Source organism: Equus przewalskii, chromosome 1 (assembly GCF_037783145.1).
Source record: "Equus przewalskii isolate Varuska chromosome 1, EquPr2, whole genome shotgun sequence".
In the NCBI taxonomy this organism is placed as follows: domain Eukaryota; kingdom Metazoa; phylum Chordata; class Mammalia; order Perissodactyla; family Equidae; genus Equus; species Equus przewalskii.
The window spans coordinates 113,871,739-113,896,763 of NC_091831.1; the positions used below are offsets into that span (position 1 = coordinate 113,871,739).

General features: G+C 40.6%; 1 protein-coding gene across 3 annotated transcripts in view; it reads right to left on the reverse strand.

The window, feature by feature from the left end:
• OCA2 (OCA2 melanosomal transmembrane protein) overlaps window positions 1-21,461 on the reverse strand; it is a 359,156-nt gene extending 337,695 nt beyond the window's left edge. Inside the window, exons 1-2 of one of the 3 annotated variants that reach the window (XM_070572284.1) lie at window positions 21,271-21,461; window positions 12,861-13,129 (exon numbers count right to left, since the gene is read on the reverse strand). In XM_070572284.1, the coding sequence (XP_070428385.1) occupies window positions 12,861-13,108 (248 nt within the window). In that variant the 5' untranslated portion in view covers window positions 13,109-13,129; window positions 21,271-21,461. The remainder of the gene's footprint in view (window positions 1-12,860; window positions 13,130-21,270) is intronic. The other 2 variants (XM_070572292.1, XM_070572298.1) reach the window with 2 other exon arrangements.
• Between the last annotated feature and the right edge of the window lie 3,564 nt (window positions 21,462-25,025).

Below are 25,025 nucleotides of genomic sequence, written 5' to 3' on the forward strand. Positions count from 1 at the left end.
AGTGCATGAGTTCTACACTTCTTTTATTAAATATAATCCTAACAATTTTATTCTTCTTGATACTTTTGTGTATGGAACTGTTTTCTTTTTTAAAAAATTTTTTATTGAGTTGATAGGTTACAATCTTGTGAAATTTCAGTTGTACATTATTGTCTGTCAGTCATGTTTTAGGTACAACCCTTCACCCTTTGTGCCCACCCTCCAACCTCCCTTTCCCCTGGTAGCCACTAATCTGTTCTCTTTGTCCACATGTTTAAATTCCTCATATGAGTGGAGTCATACAGAGATTGTCCTTCTCTATCTCACTTATTTCACTTAACATAATTCCCTCAAGGTCCATCCATGTTGTTGCAAATGGGACTATTTTGTTGTTTTTTATGGCTAAGTAGTATTCCATTGTATATATATATACCACACCTTTTTTATCCAATCATCTGTTGATGGGCACTTAGGTTGCGTCCACATCTTGGCTATTGTAAATAATGCTGCAGTGAACATTGGGGTGCATAGGACTTTTGGAATTGCTGACTTCAAGCTCTCAGGATAGATACCCAGTAGTGGGATAGCTGGATCGTATGGTAGTTCTATTTTTAATTTTCTGAGGAATCTCCATACTGTTTTCCATAGAGGCTGCACCAGTTTGCATTCCCAACAGCAGTGTATGAGGGTTCCTTTTTCTCCACAACCTCTCCAACATTTGTTACTATTTGTTTTAGTTATTTTTGTCATTCTAACGGGTGTAAGGTGATATCTTAGTGTCGTTTGTTTTTTAAATTTTTATTGAGTTAATGATAGGTTACAATCATGTGAAATTTCAGTTGTATGTTATTGTCTCTCAGTCATGTTGTAGGTGCAACCCTTCACCCTTTGTGCCCACACCCCCCCCCCCCCACCTTTCCCCTGGTAGCCACTAATCCGTATTCTTTGTCCACAGGTTTAAATTCCTCATATGAGTGGAGTCATACAGAGATTGTCCTTCTCTATCTCGCTTATTTCACTTAACATAATTCCCTCAAGGTCCATCCATGTTGTTGCAAATGGGACGATTTTGTTGTTTTTCATGGCTGAGTAGTATTCCATTGTATATATACCCCACGTCTTCTTTATCCAATCATCTGTTGGTGGGCACTTAGGTTGCTTCCATGTCTGGGCTATTGTAAATAATGCTGCAATGAACATTGGGGTGCATAGGACTTTTGGTATCGCTGACTTCAAGCTCTCTGGATAGATACCCAGTAGTGGAATAGCTGGATCATATGGTAGTTCTATTTTTAATTTTTTTAGGAATCTCCACACTGTTTTCCATACTGTCTGCACCAGTTTGCATTCTCACCAGCAGTGTATGAGGATTCCTTTTTCTCCACAACCTCTCCAACATTTGTTACTATTTGTTTTAGTTATTTTTGTCATTCTAATGGGTGTAAGGTGATATCTTAGTGTAGTTTTGATGTGCATTTCCCTGATGATCAGAGATGATGAACATCTTTTCATGTGGCTATTGGCCAGCCGTATATCTTCTTTGGAGAAATGTCTGTTCATGTCTCCAGCCCATTTTTTGATCAAGTTGTTTGATTTTTTGTTTTTGAGTTGTGTGAGTTCTTTATATATTATGGATATTAAGCCTTTGTCAGATGTATGACTTGCAAATATTTTTTCCCAGTTAGTGGGTTGTGTTTTTGTTTCAATCCTGTTTTCATTTGCCTTAAAGAAGCTCTTTAATCTCATGTCGTCCCATTTGTTTATTCTTTCTATTGTTTCTCTTGTCTGAGAAGACCTGGTGTCTGAAAAGATCCTTTTAATACTGATGTCAAAGAGTGTACTGCCTACATTTTCTTCTAGAAGCCTTATGGTTTCAGGTCTCAGGCTTAGGTCTTTGATCCATTTTGAGTTTATTTTGGTGAATGGTGAAAAAGAATGGTCAATTTTCATTCCTTTACATGTGGCTTTCCAGTTTTCCCGGGACCCTTTGTTGAAAAGACTTTCATTTCTCCATCATATGTTCTCAGCTACTTTGTCAAAGATTAGCTGTCCATAGATGTGTGGTTTTATTTCTGGGCTTTCAATTCTGTTCCATTGATCTGTGCACCTGTTTTAGTACCAGTACCATGCTGTTTTGATTACTGTAGCTTGGTAGTATGTTTTGAAGTCAAGGATTGTGATGCCTCCAGTTTTGTTCTTTTTTCTCAGGATTGCTTTAGCCCCCATGTTCATATGTTGCCCCATGTGAATTTTAGGATTCTTTGTTCGATTTCTGTAAAGAATGTCATTGGGATTCTGATTGGGATGGTGTTGAATCTGTAGATTGCTTTAGGTAGATTTGACATTTTGACTATGTTTATTCTTCCAATCCATGTGCATGGAATGTCTTTCCATCTCCTTATGTCATCATCCATTTCTTTCAGAAAAGCCTTGTAATTTTCATTGTATAGGTCTTTCACTTCCTTAAATTCACCCCGAGGTATTTTATCCTTTTTGTTGTGATTGTGAATGGTATTGTGTTCTTGAGTTCTTTTTCTGTTAGTTCTTTATTAGAGTATAAAAATGCTACTGATTTATGCAAATTGATTTTATACCCTGCAACTTTGCTGTAGTTGTTGATTACTTCTAAAAGTTTTCCAATGGATTCTTTGGGGTTTTCTATATATAAGATCATGTTGTCTGCAAATAGTGAGAGTTTCACTTCTTCCCTCCCTATGTGGATTCCTTTTTCTTGCCTGATTGCTCTGGCCAGGACCTCCAGTACTATGTTAAATAAGAGTGGCGATAGAGGGCATTCTTTTCTCATTCCTATTCTCAGGGGGATGGCACTCAGTTTTGCCCATTGATATGATGTTGGCTGTGGGTTTGTCATACATGGCCTTTATTATGTTGAGGTAGTTCCCTTCTATCCCCGTTTTGTTCAGAATTTTTATCATAAATGGCTGTTGGATCTTGTCAAATGCTTTCTCTGCATCTATTGAGATGATCATGTGGTTTTTATTCCTCAATTTGTTGATGTGGTGTATCACACTGATTAATTTGCGGATGTTGAACCATCCCTGTGTCCCTGGTATGAATCCCACTTGATCATGATGTAGGATCCTTTTGATGAATTGCTGAATTCGGGTTGCCAAAATTTTGTTGAGAACTTTTGCATCTATGTTCATCAGCGATATTGGCCTGTAGTTCTCCTTTTTTGTGCTGTCTTTGTCAGGTTTTGGTAGTGGCGTGATGTTGGCCTCATAGAATGTGTTAGGAAATGTTCGATCCTCCCTCATTTTTTGGAATAGCTTGAACAGGATAGGTATTAAATCCTCTCTGAAAGTTTGGTAGAATTCCCCAGGAAAGCCGTCTGGTCCTGGGGTTTTGTTCTTTGGGAGGCTTTTGATGGCTGTTTCAATCTCTTTCCTTGTGACTGGTCTGTTCAAATTGTCTGCTTCTTCTTGGGTGAGCTTTGGAAGATTGTAGGAGTCCAAGATTTATCCATTTCCTCTAGGTTATCCATTTTGCTGGCATATAGTTTTTCGTAGTATTCTCTCATAATCCGTTGTATTTCTGTGGAGTCTGTTGTTATTACTCCTCTTTCATTTCTGATTTTGTTTATTTGACCTTTCTCTCTTTTCTTCTTTGTAAGTCTGGCTAGTGGTTTGTCAATTTTATTTATCTTCTCAAAGAATCAGCTCTTTGTTTCATTGATCCTTTCTACTGTCTTTTTTCTTTCAATAGTATTTATTTCTGCTCTCATTTTTATTATTTCTCTCCTTCTGCTGACTTTGGGCTTTGTTGGTTCTTTTTTCTCTAATTCAGTTAGGTGTAGTTTAAGATTGCTGATTTCGGATTTTTCTTGTTCGTTAAGATGTGCCTGAATTGCAATGAATTTTCCTGCATCCCATATAAGTTCATATGGCATGTTATTTTCATTTGTCTCCAGGTATTTGTTGAGTTCTTCTTTAATTTCTTCAATGATCCATTGCTTGTTCAATAGCATATTTTTTAGTCTCCACATCCTTGTGCCTTTCTCAGCGTTTTTCTTGTAACTAATTTCTAGCTTTATAGCATTATGATTGGAGAAGATGCTTGTAATTATTTCAATTTTTTGCCTTGTTTCCCAACATATGGTCTATCCTTGAGAATGTTCCATGTGCACTTGAGAAGAATGTGTATTCTGCTGTTTTTGGATGGAGTGCAATATATATGTCTATTAAGTCCAATTGTTTTAGCTTTTCATTTAGCTCCACTGTTTCTTTGTTGATTTTCTGTCTGGATGATCTGTCCATTGATGTGAGTGGGCTGTTGAGGTCCCCTACTATTATTGTGTTATTTTTGATATGTTCTTTAGGTTTGTTAATAGTTGCTTTATGAACTTAGGTGCTCCTGTGTTGCGTGCATAGATATTTATAAGAGTTATTTCTTCTTGATGAAGTGTCCCTTTGATCATTATACATTGGCCCTCTATGTCTCTCTTTACCTGCCTTATCTTGAAGTCTATTTTGTTTGATATAAGCATTGCAACACCTGCTTTCTTTTGTTTGCAATTAGCTTGGAATATTGTCTTTCACCCCTTCACTCTGAGCCTGTGTTTGTCCTTGGAGCTGAGGTGTGTTTCCTGGAGGAAACAAATTGTTGGAGCTTGTTCTTTAATCCATTTTGCCACTTTGTGTCTTTTTATTGGAGAGTTCAATATGTTTACATTGAGGGTGAGAATTGATGCATGAGGGCTTAACGCTGTCATTCTGTTGCTCGTTTTCTGGTTTTCCTGTGTTTCCTTTCTTTCTCGTCCTGTGTGTTTTAGCCTACCCACTGACTTCTGCAATTTCTTATGCTAGGTTTCTTAGATTTTTCCTTATTTATGTTTTGTGTCTCTGTTCTGTTTTTTAGTTTAGTGGCTACCCTGAAGATTGTATTCAGAATCTCATGTATAACATAGTCCATTTTCTGGTGGTCTCTTACCGCCTTAGCCTAGACTCTTTCAGCCCCTTTCCTCCTCCCCTCCTAAATTATTATTTTCATCTCTTATTCCAACTCGTGTTGTGAGTTTGTGGTTAGAGTGATAAGATTGTCTTTGCTTTGGTGATTTCCTTCCCTTTATCCTAATGCTATAGTTCAGTATTTGCTATCCTATTCAGATTCTATCTATTTGTCTCCCTACTCTGTGTTTTGTGACCCCTTACTCCCTTTTTTCTTTTTTCAGGTATGAGAGCCTTCTTGAGGATTTCTTGTAGTGGAGGTCTTGTGACTACAAAATACCTTAGCTTTTGTTTGTCTGGAAAAGATTTAATTTCTCCCTCATATCTGAAGGATACTTTTGCTGGATAGAGTATTCTTGGCTGAAGATTTTTATCCTTTAAAGTTTTGAATATGTCACTCCAATCTCTCCTAGCTTGTAAGGTTTCTGTAGAGAAATCTGCTGAAAGTCTGATAGGGGTTCCTTTGTAGGTTATTTTCTTCTGCCTTGCTGCCCTGAGTATTCTTTCTTTGTCAGTCATTTTTGCCATTTTTACTACTATATGCCTTGCAGTAGGTCTTTTTACACTGACAAATCTAGGAGATCTGAAAGCTTCCTCCACAAACATTTCTCTCTCAATCCCTAGATGTGGGGAGTTCTCTTGTATTATTTCATTGAGCACACTTTCTGCTCCATTTTCCTTTTCCACACCCTCAGGAATTCCGATGATTCTTAAGTTGCATTTTCTCATTGAGTCAGCTATTTCTCTTAGATTTTCTTCAGTTTTTTTAATTCTTAGTTCTCTTTGTTTCTCTGTCTGGAGCCATTCAGCCTGTCTATCTTCGATTATGCTAATTTTCTCCTCTATGGTGTCTACACGGGCATTCAGGGAATCCATATTCTGTTTTATCTGATCCATTGTATTTTCAATCTCTAGTATTTCTAATTGATTCTTCTTTATAATTTCAATCTCTTTTGTGAAGTAACTCCAGAACTCGTTGACTTGTTTCTCTATATTTCCCTTTACCTCTTTGAATATTTTGATGATAGCTATTTTCAACTCATCTTCACTTAGTTTACCCATTTCCAAGCCCTCAGGACCTACTGCTGTATTTTTATTGTTTTCCTTTTGGACTGGAGCTTTTATAAATTGCTGGATGGTAGAGGAGCAGTTTTTGTGCATGATGCTGTTATTCACTTGCAGTTACAGCCTGTCACTACTAGATGTGGGTCGAGAGCCTTGCATTCTGAGCCCTCCGCCTTCAGCCGAGATGGTGGCACACAGCATGGGTTGAGGGAGGAGGGGCACTTTCACTCATGCTGACCTGGATTGGATCAGCTCTCGCTTTCTGGTCTCCTGGGGCCCTGGCTTGCTTGGGTTCCCCCATTCAAAAGCTTTCCCCCATTAAAGGGTTTCCTCTGCACTGGCGGTGGGAGACCTGGATGATCCCTGGACGCGTGGCCCCTCCCCAACTCCTTCCCTCACCTGTGGCAGCAATCCCAGTCTCTAAGGCAGGGAGCGAAGTTCTCTCCTACCCCATTTCAGCTCCTCCAAGGGCGGCTCCAACCTCTCTGACTTCCATCTTTGGCTGCTGTGGGTCTCTGATGATTTCTGTTATTAGGATTTTTTTTTTTTTTCAGTTGGAAAGCAGTTTCTCTTTTTGGTTGTAATTTGGAGGGGAGAGAGTCCCGGGTGAGCTCACGCCACCATGTTGCTGATGTCCAATGGAACTGTTTTCTTAATATTATTTTCAGATTATCTATTATAGTGTATAGAAAGACAATTGGTTTTGTTGTTGATTATAAAAAGTCTTTAATCACAGGCATAATTATCTACTTAGAAAATCCGAAAGAATCTACAAACAAAAATGTTACTAGAATTAATAAGTGAGTTTAGCAAGTTTGCAGGATACAAGATCAGTTCATGAAAATTAATTACATTTTATATACTAACAATGAACAAATGTAAATTAATGTTTTAAAACACCATTTAAAGTAACATCAAAAAATGAGCTATCTGGAGATGAATCTAACAAAATATGTCCAGAACCTGCTCATTGAAAACTTCTAAATATTGCTGAGGGAAATTAATTAAGAACAAAATAAAGGGAAAAATATACCATGTTCCTGAATCAGAATACTCAATACTATTAAGATATCAATTCTCCCTAAACTCATCTTATAAATTCAATGCAGTTCCAATCAGAATCCCAGCAGGAATTTTTTTTTTTTTTTTTTTTTGAAATTGACAAACATGGTCAAATTTAAGTGAAAAGGAAAAGGGCATAGAGGACCAAAACACTTGAGAAGTAACAAAGTTGGAGGACTCACTATTTGATTTCAGAACTTTTTATAAAGCTAAAGGAAACAAGATAGTGTAGTATTAAGACATAGTCCATAGATCAATGGAACAGAATAGAGTTCAGAAATAGACCGACAGATATATGATCAATTTATTTTTGACAGAGGTGCAAAGGCAATTCAATGGAGAAAGGGTAGTCTTCTCAAAAAATGGTTCTGAGACAACTGGATGTCCATAAGCAAAATATAGTCCTTGACCCACACCTTGCAGCATATGCAAAAATTAACTCAAAATGGATCATAGAGCTAAATATAAAACCTAAAACTACAAAACTTCTAGAAGAAAAAAACTGGAGAAAATCTTTGTGACCTTGTGTTAGGCAAACATTTCTTAGTTACAACACCAAAAGCATAATTCATAAAGAAAATATTGATGAATTGGACTACTTTAAAATTTTAAATTTCTGCTCTTCAAAAGATACTATTATAAGAATACAAATACAAGCCACAAACTGTTGGCAAATATTTGAAAAACATATATTTGATAAAAGATTTGTATTGAGAATATATAATGAATTGCAAACTCAATAATAGGAAAACAAGCATAGCCCACCTCCAAAAAACATAAAACCACGAAAAGATACCTCTACACACCTATTAGAATGGCTGAAATAAATATTCAGTGCTGGCAGGATGCAGAGGACTGGAACTCTCATACATTGCTAGTGGAAATGCAAAATGGTCCAGTTTCTTTAGAAAATAGTTGGCAATTTCTTATACAGTTAACCATATACTTACCAAATGACTCAGCAACCCATTCCCAGGCATTCCTAGGCACTCAGCCCATTTCTAGGCATTTACCCAAAATAAATTAAGACTTAAATTCGCACAAAAACCTGTATGCAAATACTGACAGTGGTTTTATTCATAACTGCCAATCCTTGGAAACAAACCAAATGTCCTTCAACAGGTAAATGGATAAACAAAGTGTACAACTCAACTCAGCAATGAAAAGGGACACACATCTTGGATGAATCTCAGATGCATTATGCTAAGTGAAAGAAGACAGACTCAATGATTCCATTTGTATGACGTGCTTGAAAAGGCAGAAGTATAGGGGCAGAAAACAGATCAGTGGCTAGCAGGTGCTGCTGGAGAGGGCAGAACTGAAGGAATTTTTCTGGGGTGATAGAAACGTTTGAATGTTTGATATCTTGATCGTGGAGATGGCTATATGACTATATGCATTTGTCAAAAATCACAGATCTAGAGATTATTTTTGATGAATTATACTTCAATGAAAAATATATTAAAAAGAACAGTTTTGAGGAGCTGGCCCCGTGGCCAAGTAGGTAAGTTCGTGCACTCGGCTTCAGCAGCCCTGGGTTTCGCGGGTTTGGATCCTGGACACGGATATGGCACCGCACATTAGGCCACGCTGAGGCGGTGCCTCACATGCCACAACTAGAAGTACCCACAACTAAAATATACAACTATGTACTGTGGGGATTTGGGGATAAAAAGCAGAAAAAGAAAGATTGGCAACAGTTGTTAGCTCAGGTGCCAATCTTTAAAAAGAAAAAAACAAAAAGAATAGCTTTGAGCAATACGTAGCAACACTGATAGCATTTACAACATATTGTTACCAAAAGAATGACAAAATAAGACATATACTATGAGCTCATCTATGTAAAATCAGATACAGATAAATTCCAGTAGATGATAATCACAATTGTGTTAGGATTATTTTTTCCCTTCAATTTTCAAACTTTCAGCAACTCGTTTATTTTGGTTTGTTAATAATGAAATATAGTAACCAATTCATGACAGATGTAAAAATTTGTCTTTCAATAATTTATCTTAATTATTTTTCACATATTCTCTCAAATTTGTTTCCCCCATCCAACCTGCCACTAAATACAATACTGCTAAATGGAAAACTGAAAGGTAATTAGCTGATTTTGAAATGGCAAATTTTAAGGTCAATCCGTTCCTGATTTCTGGAAATAATGAGAAAAATAAATTTCATTTTCCACTAATTAGAAATAAGTTTTCCTACACAATCTTGCCAAAGAAGAATAAATATGTAATTTAAGTTCTTCAGTCTAACAACCAATTACACTTAAGTACATCTATTAGTTCTTGTGTGTTATTTTAAGATAAAAAGGGGCATCAATTCAAAATTTTATGAGATTTGAGATTCAAATCATGCTATATTTAATTAGGCTAAAGGAATGAGAAAGAGGGTGCAGAAATAGGGGAGACTGTGTGAAAGGCTGTTTACTTTTTCTATGAAGAAAACTAATATATTAGACCAAAAAAATCATCTTTAATTTGGCAATGTTGTTTGTTCCATGTCATTACAACAGTATGAACAGTGTATTCCTCTAACTTTGAGGCCTCATGTAGCAAACAGGTCCTAGCTAGGACAGGTTTTCAGCTAGGACAGATGCTGAGCAGCCCTGAGAAGCATCCAACAGAGTTCTGAGATTGATTATTCCCTCTGTTATACTCTTTGTTATAGGATCATTGTTAAAAGACGGTAAAATCATGACTCTCATACGGATATAAAATGAACAAATATCAAATATTTTATTTAATTCATTAATTAGAGGAAATCAATAAGATGTCTTCCAAGCAGGCACGGTGCAGAACCAGGACCTGAGAAGGTCGCCCCACCACCTAGCCCCCACCACCTGGCTGGCAGGGCTGCTATGGGCACAGCTGTGGCCAGCCTCCTTGGCCCACACGAGCCCTAGTCTCCAGAGAGGAGCATGTCCTGAGCAATGGGTGGCCAGATTTAGCAAATAAAAATACAGGGTGGCCAGGTAAATTTGGTGTCAGATAAACTACAAGTCATTTTTCAGTATCAGCATTTCCCCCCAATTATTCATTATTTATCTGAAATTCACATTTACATCCTATATTCTATCTAGTGACTCTCAAAGTACAAGGTGCCACTCTGACCCTGGGTCTGCTGGTAGGATGTTAGCAGACATTAGGTATCAGAGGCTCATGATGGGCTTCCCCTCTCCCTTGATGGGGCCTGAGGAATGATAAGAGGCAGGTGGCCCATGGGGCCCCTATGTCAACCAGCAGCCATCCCACCCTTGCACAGGCAGGCCAGCCAGGAGGAGTGGGACTACCCAGCCCACGACCCATATGATGAAGTTTGTGTTTGGGTACTGCACCATCACTGTGGCAAGAGATGACTGAGGGACCAAGTAAACACAGCACCTAGGGAAGGTCTCTAGGCCCAGCTTCCCTGCAGTCTGCCCTAAGCCATTCCTACGTGGAAATTCTGGAACCACTCCCTCAACTTCCAAGAGTGCCTTAAATACTTCATGCATTTCAGACCTAAAATTTTTATCAAAAACTTTAGTGGGTTTTTTTAATTATTTTTTAAAGGCAGGAAAGAAGGAAGGAGGAAGCGAGGGAGGGAAAGGAGATTTAAAAATAAATTCCAGGTAGGTAAAGGAGCTAAATCTAAAGAGCAAAATGTTTAAAACTTTTAGAAAATACAATTTTTTATGAAATCAGAGAGAAAATGGAGTTCTTAAGAATTATACCACCCAACAAAAAAGCATGAAACTATGAAAGATTTATAAATCTGGTCATATTAAATACTTCTATTTTTTTAAAAAAACAATAAATGGAAGGATGAGCTTCTGGCTGGGATAAGACCCTGCAACACAGAAGAGGGCTAATCACAGAATTTGTTTTGTTTTGTTTTGTTTTTTTGAGGAAGATTAGCCCTGAGCTAACTACTGCCAATCCTCCTCTTTTTGCCAAGGAAGACTGGCCCTGAGCTAACATCCATGCCCATCTTCCTCTACTTTACATGTGGGACGCCTACCACAGCATGGCTTTTGCCAAGCAGTGCCATGTCTGCACCCAGGATCCAAACTGGTGAACCCTGGGCCGCTAAGAAGCGGAACGTGCAAACTTAACTGCACCACCAGGCCGGCCCCCAGAATTTTTTTTTAAAACTGCAACATGGTGAAAAAAATATAAACCCATTAGAAACATGAGCAAAAGGTATGAGATGGCACACTACAAAAAACAAACCCAAACGTCTAACAGACATGTGGGAAGGTCAGCTCTGCTGGTCAACAAGGGAATGCAAATCAGGACAATCGCGACACAACACACCATGTGCATCACATCTTCCCAGGTTGAAGTCCCCAGTACTAAATGTCGGGAAGGTGCTGAAACCCTCCCCTGCTAGTGGGATGGTAAATAGATACAATTACCAATCTGTAGCATCTAGTAAATTTCAGGGTGCACATATCTCATGAACCAACAATTCCATTCTCAAGTAGAGACATACTCCAAAGAACCCCCTACTTGTACCCTAGAAAGCCCATATGAGAAAGTTTGTTGTGGGCCATTTTTAATAGCAAAATACTGAAAGGAGAAACTGAATAGCCACTGACAGGAGAAAATACATAAATTATGGCATATTCATATACTGACATTTTATGCAGGCAGTCAAAATGCATTAATAATAACTATAGGCACCCACATAGATAAATCTGAAAAACATGGACAAAAAGAGCAACTCAAAGTTTCACCATTTGCAAAACAAGAGCATATACTATTTAGTGATACATAAATACGCAGTAAAAGTATGAACATGTGCATTGGTGAGATGGATAGCAAATCAGGATAAGTCTTACCTTAGAGAAGAGGAGGAGATAGGGTTATAGCAAGTGGCGGCATCATCTGCCACACTGTGTGCATTTCTGAGATACTCTGTGTTTTACAATGATAGACTGTCAGTACTGAGCAAATCAGGCTTCTGACTGAACAACTGCACAGGGCAGGACTTACCAGCTGCGGGGATGAGGGCACCCAGATCTTCAGGGTATCGAAATGTTCCTACATGGACATGCATAGACGCTCACTCACAGGATGCTACTTTTATGTCTATTTATTATTTTTACATCGGTAAATATTTAAGAGTTTATCAAAAGGTTTTCATTTTTATGTAAATCCAGAGTTCTCTGACGTGAAAAACAATACTCAATTGATTTACGACATATTTATAGGAATTAAATATGTTTTAAGATACATATATATGCTTTTAAAAATCATGTAATACTTTTCTCTTCTTTTTTTTTTTTGAGGAAGATTAGCCCTGAGCTAACATCTGCCATCAGTCCTCCTCTTTTTTTTGCTGAGGCAGCCTGGCCCTGAGCTAGCATCCGTGCCCATCTTCCTCTACTTTATATCGGGGATGTCTACTACAGCATGGCCTGACAAGCAATGCGCAGGTCTGCACCCAAGATCCGAACCAGCAAACCCCCGGCTGCCAAAGCAGAACAGGGGAACTCAACCGCTGCACCACCAGGCCAGCCCCATGTAATACTTCTAATGCCTTAAATAATATAGTAAATGCTAAGTCTTTATGCTAAAACCTCTCTTTTATATTTTTATTATCTTTTGGAGTTATGTTAGCCACATTTTAGAAATAGCATTTATTCAAAACAGGCCAGGAAAGTGATCTAATGCTGGAAAGATTCTGGAAAAATTTTTGGAAATTTTTTCCACCAAAAATGTGGGGGAACTATGCTCATGGAAATCCAATACTTGTGAATTCCACATTTACAAGATAAAACTATTTTAAACTCACCTCCCCTCTGTGAGGAATGGGCCAAGTTCCTGATCCACAGGAGCCCAGTGGCTCCACCTGGCTGCCCTGCTGGAGCAGGGGCTTGGGGGGTCTGCCCTGCTGACTCCCGGCTGTGGCCTGCAGTTGCTCATGACGTGTCTCACCAGCCCTGGCCCTCCCAGGCCAGCACAGGTGGGAGCAGACGTCTGATGTAGTTCCATTTCCAGTGTGCCGGAGGTCAGCCCGCCGTCTTTGCTCTCTAGATGCATGGTCTGTTTCCACTCTTCTCACTAGAGTCAGCCAAAAAGAAACCACCATTGATTGAAAGCAAACTGGGAATATCATTTGCACCCTGGGGAGTCCATACTACTGAATGGTACCATAGAAAGGCCTCTTATAACTAGGCCCTTCCAGTGTTCCAACATTCTAATATCATACAGGAAACAAAGTATGCTCACCTCCAAGGATGAATATTCTAGCACATTTCATACTAGTCATGACCTAAGTATTCAACAACAGAGTATTAGTTAAGAAAGTTGTGATATGTGCATAGCATGAAATACTATGAAATCAGAAAAATGCTCTAAAAGAATATTGACTGATATTGGGAAATGTTAAGGATATGGGAAAACAATTGATATATTAGGATATTCTTCTTGAACTAAATAAGTATGTATTGTATGCACAGAACAGAAAAACAAAAAGAAACAGACTCCAAAACATGGCTACCTCCAGAGGGTGGAGATACAGATGATTGGGACTTTCCCCTTTGTCTCTGTCTATGCTATGATTTTAATGATTTTTGCTTCTAGCAAATTAATACTTTTGTAACAAGAAAACAATAATATCTATTATAAAAATGAGAAAAACTACTATACTTATAAGGTTATGGTGTCCTAATTTTTGGATTTCATTTTAAACCATCACCATTTTATTTTTTATCTTTGGCAGCATCCCACAACTTTAATTTGCAGCAGCCTGGTTTGTTATCAAGGGTTGCTGTGAAGCCAAGAATTACTGTGAGCCTTGCTTGAGTAGGATTTGCAGCATTGAGAACACTGCCCACGCTTGTGGGTGGAGTGAGTAAAATTTGTGGGTCCACCACTCCTTGTCACCCAATCCACATAGAGGCTGTAAATGCCCCAGGATCACAAATTCTGGAGAACCTGGGATGTATACAAGTTCAAAGCAAGTACAAGGTAAGTGTGTTATGGGTACAGCTGAGTAAGTGGGGGCACTGAGAGCCCAAGAAGCCACACTTTCTGGTGAAACCAGAATTTACTCCAAATACAGAAAGGCAATGGCATTTGAAGAAACCCAAATGAGCAATAAAGTCTTACTACTTCCTCACTATTATGATTTCCCTACTTTAACCCATCAGTTGTGTTGAAAATGATGACTTACTCATCAGTAAGCAGAAGGCAGAGAGTGTTGGTAGAATATGATTGTATCATAAAGTGAAATAAAAACATCTGAGTTAGTTTTATGAAATTCCACATAGAAATTAAACATTCTCATATCTGCATTTTAAACGGACATTGCAGAATATAAAATGAGCAATAAAATTCATACTAATAATTTAAATTTTTAAATTTTTCTCAGTATAGGCAGGTTTCAACCAAAAATCACCTGTCACAGTGATAACCAGGAAAATCTCAACTTGAAAGAAAATAGATGACAACACTGAGATGACAAAGATGTTAGAATTATCTGACAAAGATTTCTAAGGCGGTCAAAATAAAAATTCTTCAACAAGCAAGAACAGACACACTTGAAACAAATGAAAAAAATAAAAGTCTCAACAAATAAATGGGAAGCGTCAGCAAAGAAGAGCCAAATGGAACTGAAAAACACAATAGCAAAATCAAAAACTCAATAGATGGGCTCAATAGCAAAACGAAAAGAATTGATGAAGATAGAACAATAGAAATTACGCAATCTGAATAACAGAGAAAAAAAATTAACAGACCCTCAGAGACATGTGAGACTATAAAAGAAGATCTAACATTCATGTAATCAGATTCTCAGAAGGAGAAGAGAAGTACTATGTAGCTAAAAAAGTATTTGAAGAAACAACAGCTGAAAACTTCCCAAAATTGGCAAAATGGAGAAGCTAAGTGAATCCAAAAGACGATAAATCTAAAGAAACCCACACCAAGACATATCATTGTTAAACTTTTTAAAACTAAAGACTTGAAACCAGTAAGAGAGAAATGACAATGTACCTCTAGGAAAAAACCAATTCAAAAAAAGAAACCATGGAGGCCAGAAGTGGCACAATATTTTTCAAGAAATGAAAGAAAAGAACTGTCAACCTAGAATTCTCTATCTAGTGAAGAATGAATCTTTCAGGAATGAAAGGGAAATCCTGACATTCTTAGATGAAAGAAAACTGAGATAATTTGTTGCCAGCAGACCTAACCTAAAAGAATGGCTAAAGAACATTCTCTAAACAGAAAGGAAAAGATAAAAGAAAGAATTTGGGAACATCAAGAAGGTAAAAAGAACAATGGAAACAAGAAAAGTATGGGTAAACACAATACATTTTTCCCTCTCCTCTTGAATTTTTTAAGTTATGTTTGATGTTTGAAGCAAAAATTATAACACTCTCTGATGTGATTATCAACACATGTAAAGGAACCATTTAAGACAATCTTATCACAAATAGGACAGACAAAAGGATGTAGAGGGAGGTAGATTTTACTCAAACTGATAAAATGATGACACCAGTACTGTGACAAGTAATGTATATATAACAATGTCTAGAGCAACCACTTTAAAAAGTTATAAAAGAGAAACACTCAAAAATACTATAGATAAATCAAAATGGAATTGTAAAATATGTTCAACTACCCCACAGCCATAACATATCAAAATTGCATTGAATAGAAATGGTCTGAATACAACAATTAAAAAACAGAGATTAGGGGGCCGGCCCACTGGCACAGCAGTTAAATTCGCACGTTCCGCTTCAGCAGCCTGGGGTTCACCAGTTCAGATCCTGGGTGCGGACACAGCACCACTTGGCACACCATGCTGTGGTAGGCATCCCACATATAAAAAAGTAGACGAAGATGGGCATGGATGTTAGCTCAGGGCCAGTCTTCCTCAGCAAAAAGAGGAGGATTGGCAGCAGTTAGCTCAGGGCTAATCTTCCTTAAAGAAAGAAAAAAAACCCAAAGGTTAGCAGAGTGGATTCAAAAACATTACTCAACTATGTGCAGTCTAGAAGAAACTCACTTCAAAAACAATAATATAGGTAGGCTTAAAAGTAAAAGGATATATTATTCAAGCATTAATACAAAGAAAGCACACGTGGCTGTATTGCTAGAAGATACAATATACTTCAGAGCAAAGAGAATTACTAGGGACAAAGAGAGACATCATATAGTGATAAAAGGGTCAATTTGCCAAGAAGATATAGAAATCTTAAGTGTGAATGCACCTAACAACACAATTGGAAAATATGTGATGCAAAAACTAATAAAACTGAAAGGAGAAAGAGACATGTTGAGTTCTATAGTTGGAGACTTCAACATTTCCCTCTCAGCAATTGACAGGACAACTAGATAGAAAATGAGCACTGATATAGAAGAAATGAACAACACCAACAACCAAGAGAATCTAATTGATATTTATGGAACACTCCACCCAACAACATCAGAACATTCTTTATAAGTGCCTACAGAATATATACCAAGATAGACCACACCTTGGGCCATAAGGCAAATCTCAACAAATTTGAAAGAACTGAAATCATACAGAGTGTGTTCTACCGACACAATGGAATCAAATTAAGGATTAATAACAGAAAGACAGGCAGAATATCTACACACTTGGAAATTAAACAACACACTTCTAAATAATCTAGGAGTCAAAGAGGAAGTCTCAAGGGAAATCAAAATTATATCAAACTGAGTAAAAATGATAATACAACATATAAAAATTTAGAGAACACAGCTAAAGCTGTCATGAGAGGGAAATTTATAGCACTAAAATGCTCACATTAGAAAGGACAAAAGTCTCAAATAAATAATTTAAGCTTTCATCTGAATAATCTAGAGAAAAAGACCAAAATAAACCTAAAGCAAGCAGAAATAAGAATATAACAAACATAAGAGGAAAATTCAATGAAATAGACAACAAAAAAAAAAAACAAAGAAAATCAATGAAACAAAAAGCTGGTTTTTTGAAAACATCAATAGAATTAACAAACCTCTAGTATGACTGACAAAGAAAAAAACGGAGAATACAAATTCCCAGTATCAGGAATGAAACAGGGAACATCACTACAGACCCTGCAGACATTAAAAGAATAGTAATGGAACAACTCTACACACAAAAATTTGACGACTTAGATGAAAAGGAACCACTCCTCAAAAAGCACAAATTAATGCAACTCACCCAATATAAAGTAGACAGTTTGAATAGCCCTGTAACTACTCAGAAAATTTAATTTGAATTTTTAAGTTCCCAAAAAAGGAAATCTCCAGGCCCAGACTGTTTCACTGGAAAATTCTACCAAACATTTAAAGAAGAATTAACACCAATTCTACCCAGTCTCTTCCAGAAAATAGAAGATACCTTTCCCAATTAATTTTATGAGGCCAGTATTACCCTGACACCAAAATCAGATAGAGACAATACAAAAAAAGAAAACTACAAAACAATATCTTGATGAATATGATGCAAAAATCCATAACAAAATATTAATAAAGGAAATTCAGCAATATATAAAGAAGAATTATTACCATGCCCAAATAAAGTTTATTCTAGGGATGCAAGCCTGGTTCAGCATTCACAAATTAATCAGTGTTAAAGGTAGAGTTACCATATGAACTAGTAATTCCACTTCTAGGTATATACCCAAGAGAAATGGAAATACATGTCCACACAAAAACTCGTACATCAATATTCATTAAAGCATTATTCACAATAATAAAAAAGTGGAAACAATCCAAATGTCCATCACTGATTAATTGATAAAATGAGATATACCCAAATAATGAAATATTTTAACACAATAAAAAAGTAATAGTGTACTGATATATGCTACAACATGGATGAACTTTGAAAAGATTAAGTGAAAGCAGCCAATCGCAAAAGAGCAAATATTGCTTGATTCCATTTATATATGAAATCTTCAAAAGAGGTAAATCTATAGAGACAAAAAGTAGAATACTGGTTGTCTAGGGTGGAGGGAAGAAGGCATGGTCTAAGGGAAATAAGCAGGCACTGCTGAAGTGTATGCGGTTTCATTTTTGGTTGGTGGAAATATTCTAAAATTAATTTAGGGGATGGGCACACAATTCAGTAAATATACGAAAAACCAGTGAAACATACTCCACAAATGGGTGAATTGTATGGTATCTTAATTATCTCAATAAAGCTAATAAAAACATCAATCAATATAATCTATCATATTAACAGGCTAAAGCAGAAATATCACATGATCATATTAATTGATGCAGAAAAAGCATCTGACAAAATTAAACACCCATTCATGATAAAAACTCAAGAAAAACTCAAGAAAAACAGGAATATAGAACTTCCTCAACCTGATAAAGAATAGCTACAAAAATCTATAGCTAACATACTTGATGAGAAACCTGAAGCTTTCCTGCTAAGATCAGGAACAAGCCAAGGATGTCCACTCTCACCACTCCTATTAAATATAGTTCTAGAAGTTCTAACCAGTGCAATAGGGCAGGAAAAGGAAATAAAAGCATAGAGAACAGAAAGGAAGAGGTAAAACTGTTCCAATTTGCAGATGGTATGATTTTCTATGTGAAAAATTCCAAGTAATCTACAAAAAAATTCTAGAACTCATGGAACTAAAAAGTTCAGCAAGGTTATAGAATACAAGATTAATATTTTAAAATCTCTAATAGTTCTATATACTACCAATGAATGTGCTGACATCCAAATTAAAAATACAGTATCATTTATATTTTCTAAAAAACTAAATAATTAGGTATACATCTAATATGCTGTATTACTGCATATGTAGGTATACATTCATATGCTGGAAACTACACAAAGCTGATGAAAGAAATCAAAGAAGATCTAAGTAAGTAGAGAGAGAAATTGTATTCATGGATTGGAAGACAACATAGTCAAGATATTGAGTCACCCCAAATTGATATAGAGGTTTAATGCAATGCCTATCAAAATTCCACCAAGAATTTTTGTAGATATAAACAAGATTATTCTAAAATTTATATGGAAAAGCAAACAACCTAGAAAAACTAAAGCAGTTTTGAAAAAAATTAAAATGGGAGGAACCAATCTACCCAATTGCAAGACTTACTCTATAGCTACAGTAACCAAGTGTGTGGTGTGGGCAGGGAAAAACATACATGGATCAATGGAACAGAACAAAGAACCCAGAAACAGACCCACACAAATATGCCCAGTGGATTTTGACTAAGGTGCAAAAGCAATTCAATCTAAGAACATCAGCCTGTTCAACAAGCGGCGCTGGAGCAAGTGGACATCCATTGGCAAAAAAATAAAAAAAGAAGAACCACACATGGACAATGGGCCCAGAAGAGCCTGCTCTCACAAGGAAGTGCCTCCACACACCCCACGAGGCAGGACAACTGGAAACAATGACAAAAGTCAGACCAGCAAGCTCCCACAAGTGCTAACCAGAGACTTGGTCTATGGGGTCTCTTCTCGTATTTCCAGTATATGAGAAGTTGGAACAGTCTCAGAGCCACACCCTGGCTGGTTCCCTCCTCCACAGGCCGCCTCCTTCTGAACCTCCAGTCTCTAGGTTATCCTCCCCACCTCTGGCCTCTCATGTCTCCATTGCAGGCCCACCTCCCCACAGCTCAGTTAAAAGGCCCTTCTCTTCTCCCCTCTCTCAAGAGGCCTCGATCTCACCCATGGACAAGTGACCCCCAGGCTCCCCTCTGCAGCCCAGACCACTGTGTCCAGCTGCCTTTTTGTCTCCCCTGATGTCTCAAAGGTACTCAAATGCCCTGGCAGATGTCTGAGGCTACTTCTGGCCCTTCCCCAGGATCCTGTGACTAATCCCACCATCCATCCAGGTGCATTCATCCACAAACCTGGAGCCCTCCTGACAACCGCCTTCTCCCTGCAAACCCCTCCCCAATCAAGTGCCCTCTGTCCTGGCCATGCAGCCACCTCTTAGTGGGCAGGACTCAGGAGTGGCTTTCTCAAGCCCCCAATCTGCTCCCAACCACAGTGATCTTTCCAAAACGCACATCTGACCACATGGCCACAGGCTTAAAACCTTTCCCAGGTGTTCCAGGTGTGAGCACTGCTGGGTCTCCAGCAGCAGCCAGGACATCCCTCTCCCCCATAATTCCTGATGTCCTCAGACCTCAGCTAACCCCAAAGACCTACTCAAAGAACAAGAACAGAATCAAGATTTGCTTTTCATTAGTGTAATAAAACTTTAGGAATTTATGTCCCTAGATCACTACCACTTTGCACCTGATGTGAAGTGCACTCAAGTGTTTATAAATTAAATTTGCAATAACAAGCAGTTTTCATGCAATCCTTTACAGTTTACCTAGAGCTTTCACCTCTGTTGTTTCTAATAAGATTTAATCTTCATTAGCAATTATGTGACAGTTGGTATCACCAGATGCATTCAAGCTCCGGCACCCCTAGACAGACAGGCCCTGCCCCAGGGGCCTGGACAGCAGATCACATGCCCACCAGAGACAAGAAAACCTCAAGGATAGCACTTCCTAGGTGGTTGAGGTTATAATGGACTGCCTTGTATTCAGGAGATAGCAGCTGCCCACACTGCTAACAGCCTCCTGTTTCCTTTCCCTCAGAATCACTACACGTTACGGAGTTGTCACATCCCCTGAGTCCCTGCTCAGAGGATCCCCTGGGGAACTTCACAAGCAGCCAGGCCCTTTTCCTCGTGAGTGCCGGGCACCCTGCGTCCCTGCGCAGGCCTGGGTCTGTAAACCCAAGAACGTCCACACCTGGGGACGCCTGTGCCTAATGTCCATGTCCTCGGAAAGAGCTGGCAACTTCAAATCCTTTATTCACCGTATGTGACAGAGTGAGGAACAGGGCTCTGGGGATTGAATGTTTTCGCCCCGCGCATTCCATTCCGCAGAACGCCTGACCAGCTCACGTGTGCGCGGCAGGGAGCAGATGCCGCGCTGCAGCTCAAGCAGAACATTCTCCGTGTGAGCGCCTCCAAATCCCCAGTCCCGCGGCCCACCCGCCCTGTCCTGGGACCCGCCTCCCAGCGCGCCGCTCCAGTAAACCCAGACAACGCTCACTGTGGCACTGGGCGCCCGGTGCTCACACCAGACACTCGGTCTTACACGTATTTGCACATTCTCCTTGCTCTATAAGCAACAGTTCAGCACAAGCTTGTTAAAACCCTACCTGCCCCCAAAATAGGTTAGCTCCTCACTCCTCCCTCCCGACTAACCTGAAGACTTGAACTTTCGCCAAGAGTGAAGTCTAAGGCCCAAGCAGAGAGCTCTGACCGGTGAATGGAGCGCAACCCTCCAGTCAGGACAGTGTGCAGGCTCTCGGGCTCTGGGGTGCGCGAGGCAGGGCCGGTGGGGCGCGGCGCTCGAGCTGGCCACGCCCACATACGTCACCGCGGGCACGCCCCCCAAGGCGGCAGGCAGGACCAGGAGAAAGGCTCTCCCCGCCTGGCCACGCCCACATACGTCACTACGGGCGCGCCCCCAGGGCATCCCGCGAGACCCGGAGGAGGACGCCTCCGCGCTCAAAGCCTGAAGAGAACCGTGAGGAAAGCGGGACAAGGCTCCTGGTGAAAGGCCAGACCCATCTCAGTGCCTTCTCCGAGAGCTGGACGATAATCTCCGCTCGCTGTGCCCATTTCAAGCTCTGCTTTATGGAAGGTAGCCAAAGTGTTGTAACACATTTTTCCCTATGAACAAGAATTGAGGAAACGTAACTGAGTGAATATTCTGCTTACTTTTGCCTGGTTCTGCATTTTAAGAGTTCTCTGCTAGAGCTGATAAAGCTGACCAGGGTTCCCCTTATTCTCATTGCCTGGTTCCACCTCCAGCCTAGGGCTGTCGCCCAGGTTACACTTGTGCAAAGTGGTGTCTCTCATACGCACACACAGATATGCACAGACCTCACACAGACACATAAACACAAACACAAACTACACACAGACACATTCATATACAGATATACACATGCATGGACACACACACACTGACACGCAAACATGCAAGGAACACAAGGAAATACAAACGACCCACACAGAGACACATAAACTGTACACAGACGCAGCCATAGACACACACACTCAGGCACATAAATTACACAGACACACAAACACACACACCATAGAGACTACGCATGGCCAGTTTCCTCTGCCTCTTGGCCAAGGTCAGAGAGTGACCTGAGAAAGAGAAAAAATCAAATGCAGATTCACATGGGGTCCCTTTATCTACTGCTGTAACAACCCCCTCCTCAAGTTTAGTGACAAAAATAGTGACCATTTATCATGCCCTTAGATACTGTGGGTCTGGAATTCAGAAAGGCACAGTGGAAACAGCTAATCTGCACCCCAGGACAGTCATAGTGGCACAAGGCAGGAAGAGCCCTGAGTGTGGAGGCTGGAATCACCTGGAGGTGCACTCCCTCACTTCTGGAGTGGGTCTGCTGGCCTTGCCACATAGACTGCACCCTGACTCTTGGACTTCCTCAGAGCATGGTGGCTGGGACCCAAGAGATAGGAAGTGGAAGCCACTAGTTCCTTGAGGACTGAACCCAGGACGGGCAGGTGTCACTTCTGCCATATTCCATTGACCAAGCAGTCACAGAGGCCGGGTTCAAGGGGAAGGACACAGCCCCCAGTTCTTGATGGAAGGAATGTCAGAGAATGTTAGAGCCATGTTTTAAATCATCACAGATTGTACCCTAGCCAAGGATGCAGCAACTGAACAATGAAAGCACAATGCAAGCAATGGGAGGAATTACACACTTAAATTACACACTTTAAAGTCATTTTAAAATATAATGATCTGTGGAGCAATAGGAACTCTCATTCAGTGCTGGTGGGAACGCAAAATGGTACAGGCACTTTGGAAGAAAACTTGGCAGTTCCTTACAAAACTAAACATACTCTTACCTTAGCATCCAGAAATTTTTCTCCTTGGTATTTACCCAAAGGAATTTAAAACATGTTCACACAAAAACATGTACATGGATGTTTATAGCAGCTTTATGCATAATTGCTAAAACCTGAAAGCAACCAAGATGTTCTTCAGTAGGTGAATGGATAAATAGACTGGGATACAACCAGACAATGGAATATGATTCAGCACTAAAAAGAAATGAGCTATCAAGCCATGAAAAGACGTGGAGGGACCTTAAAGACATGCTAACGTGAAAGAAGCCAGTCTGAAAAGCCTACATACTGTGTAATTCTGTCACCGAACACAAACAGATTCTTTTACCTGCCACACAAGAGGGGCCAAAAATAAAAAAATAAAAACCTGGAACACCAGGCTTATAGAAAGGAAAAGGGCTTTTATTATCAAAAGGCAGCCAGATGAGGAGATGGGAGCTAAAACTCAAATCCACCTCCTTGAAGAGAAAAAGGTAGGGGTTTTTACTTGGGGTCTTAGGTTGGGGAGGGAGAACATGTGGCCTTGTTGGTTGGTGCCTTCCCACCAACCTGCTTTTGGCCTTGTTAGGCTGCTTGCACGGAGGGGGATGGCGGGGTTGTGGGAAGGGAGTGCAGGAGGGAGGGATGAAAAGATAGAGTACAGAGGATTTTTACCACAGTGAAACTATTCGGTGTGATACTACAATGATGAATAGACATCATCATCTATTTGCCCTAAGCCCATAGAATGTGCATCACCAAGAGTGAGCCCTAATGTAAACTGTGGACTTTGGGTGATGATGATGAGTCGGTGTAGGTTCATCAATTGTAACAAATGTACCATTCTGGTGGGGGATATTGATAATGGGGGAGGCTCTGTGTGTGTGGGAGCAAGGGGTATTTGGGAAATCTCTGTATCTTCTGCTCCATCTTGCTGTGAATCTAAAATTGCTCTAATAAATAAAGTCTATTTTTTTAAAGATGTAGTGAGCTAGAGGAAAATTCACTGGGCAGAATTCCTTAGGGTAAAGTCTCCATAGTGTATGGGGGGGAAAAACACCTTTGAAAAGTGGCTGGAGTGGGACCCACCTGCCTGAGCTCCCTGTGGTGGGCATGCTCCTCAAACCCCTCACCCTGGTGGAGCGTGTCCTTGAGACTCAGGCCATCATTAGGTCGAGCCCACTCCAGCCCAGGAGAGAAAAGGGGCCTGGTCCCAGTGCTGGAACACAGCCCAGCGCATCCCTGCACCTGCGGGCTGTGCTAGGCCCGACGTGTCAGCTACAGGTTTCCCAGTAATGCGTACTGAGACTAGGGGTCACTGCTTCGAGAAACCGTCGTCCCTCCAAGGGGCTGTTTCCATCCAAGCCGGCTAAAGGACGGGTGAGACCAGGGCCCGGGGGAGCCCCTGCTTCCATGGGCGCTGATGGAGCTGGGCTGCTACCCAGCATTTCCTCACAAGGAACCTCCCCAGGGATAACGGGGACGCCAAATGCCTGTGGCCCCCAGGACATGATAGCAGAGCAAGCGCAGGAGGCCAAGGACGACTGTCAGCTGGTGGCAGAGTTTAGGGTGTTTGGCGCGCGTCGCAGCAGCAGAGCCCGCGGTCCACAGGCCAAAGCGCCCCCGCAGGGGCGGCTGAGCGCTCTCGTCCCTCCCACACCCTCTCCCTACAAAGCGGAGGGGCCCGCGGGCCGAGGTTGCCGCGCCGCAGAGACGGGTCAGGACCGACGGAGGAGCCCGCAGCCAAGGAGGAGGGCCTCGCCGGACGTGTCCTGTGCTTTCCGGGCAGCGTCCGGGCTGCCCCCGGGCGAGGCGGGGTAACCTGGCGCTGCCGCGCGGAGGTCTCAGGGGCTGAGTCTCACGGTCTGGACCCCCTTCCTGACCCGGGAAGGGGCGGAGGCTCCCCGCGGGCAGCCCGCCGTCGGAATGACACGGCGCTAACACGGGGCAGGAGTGGTGAGCCTCGGCGCCCTGTCCCTGCAGTCCTGGGGACTGCACGAGCCTGGCCGCCCGCCTGGCACCGCAGCCCTGGCGCCGGGATTCGCGCCCTTCTCAGGCCGGGTTCTCTTGCCCACCGGGATTTGCAG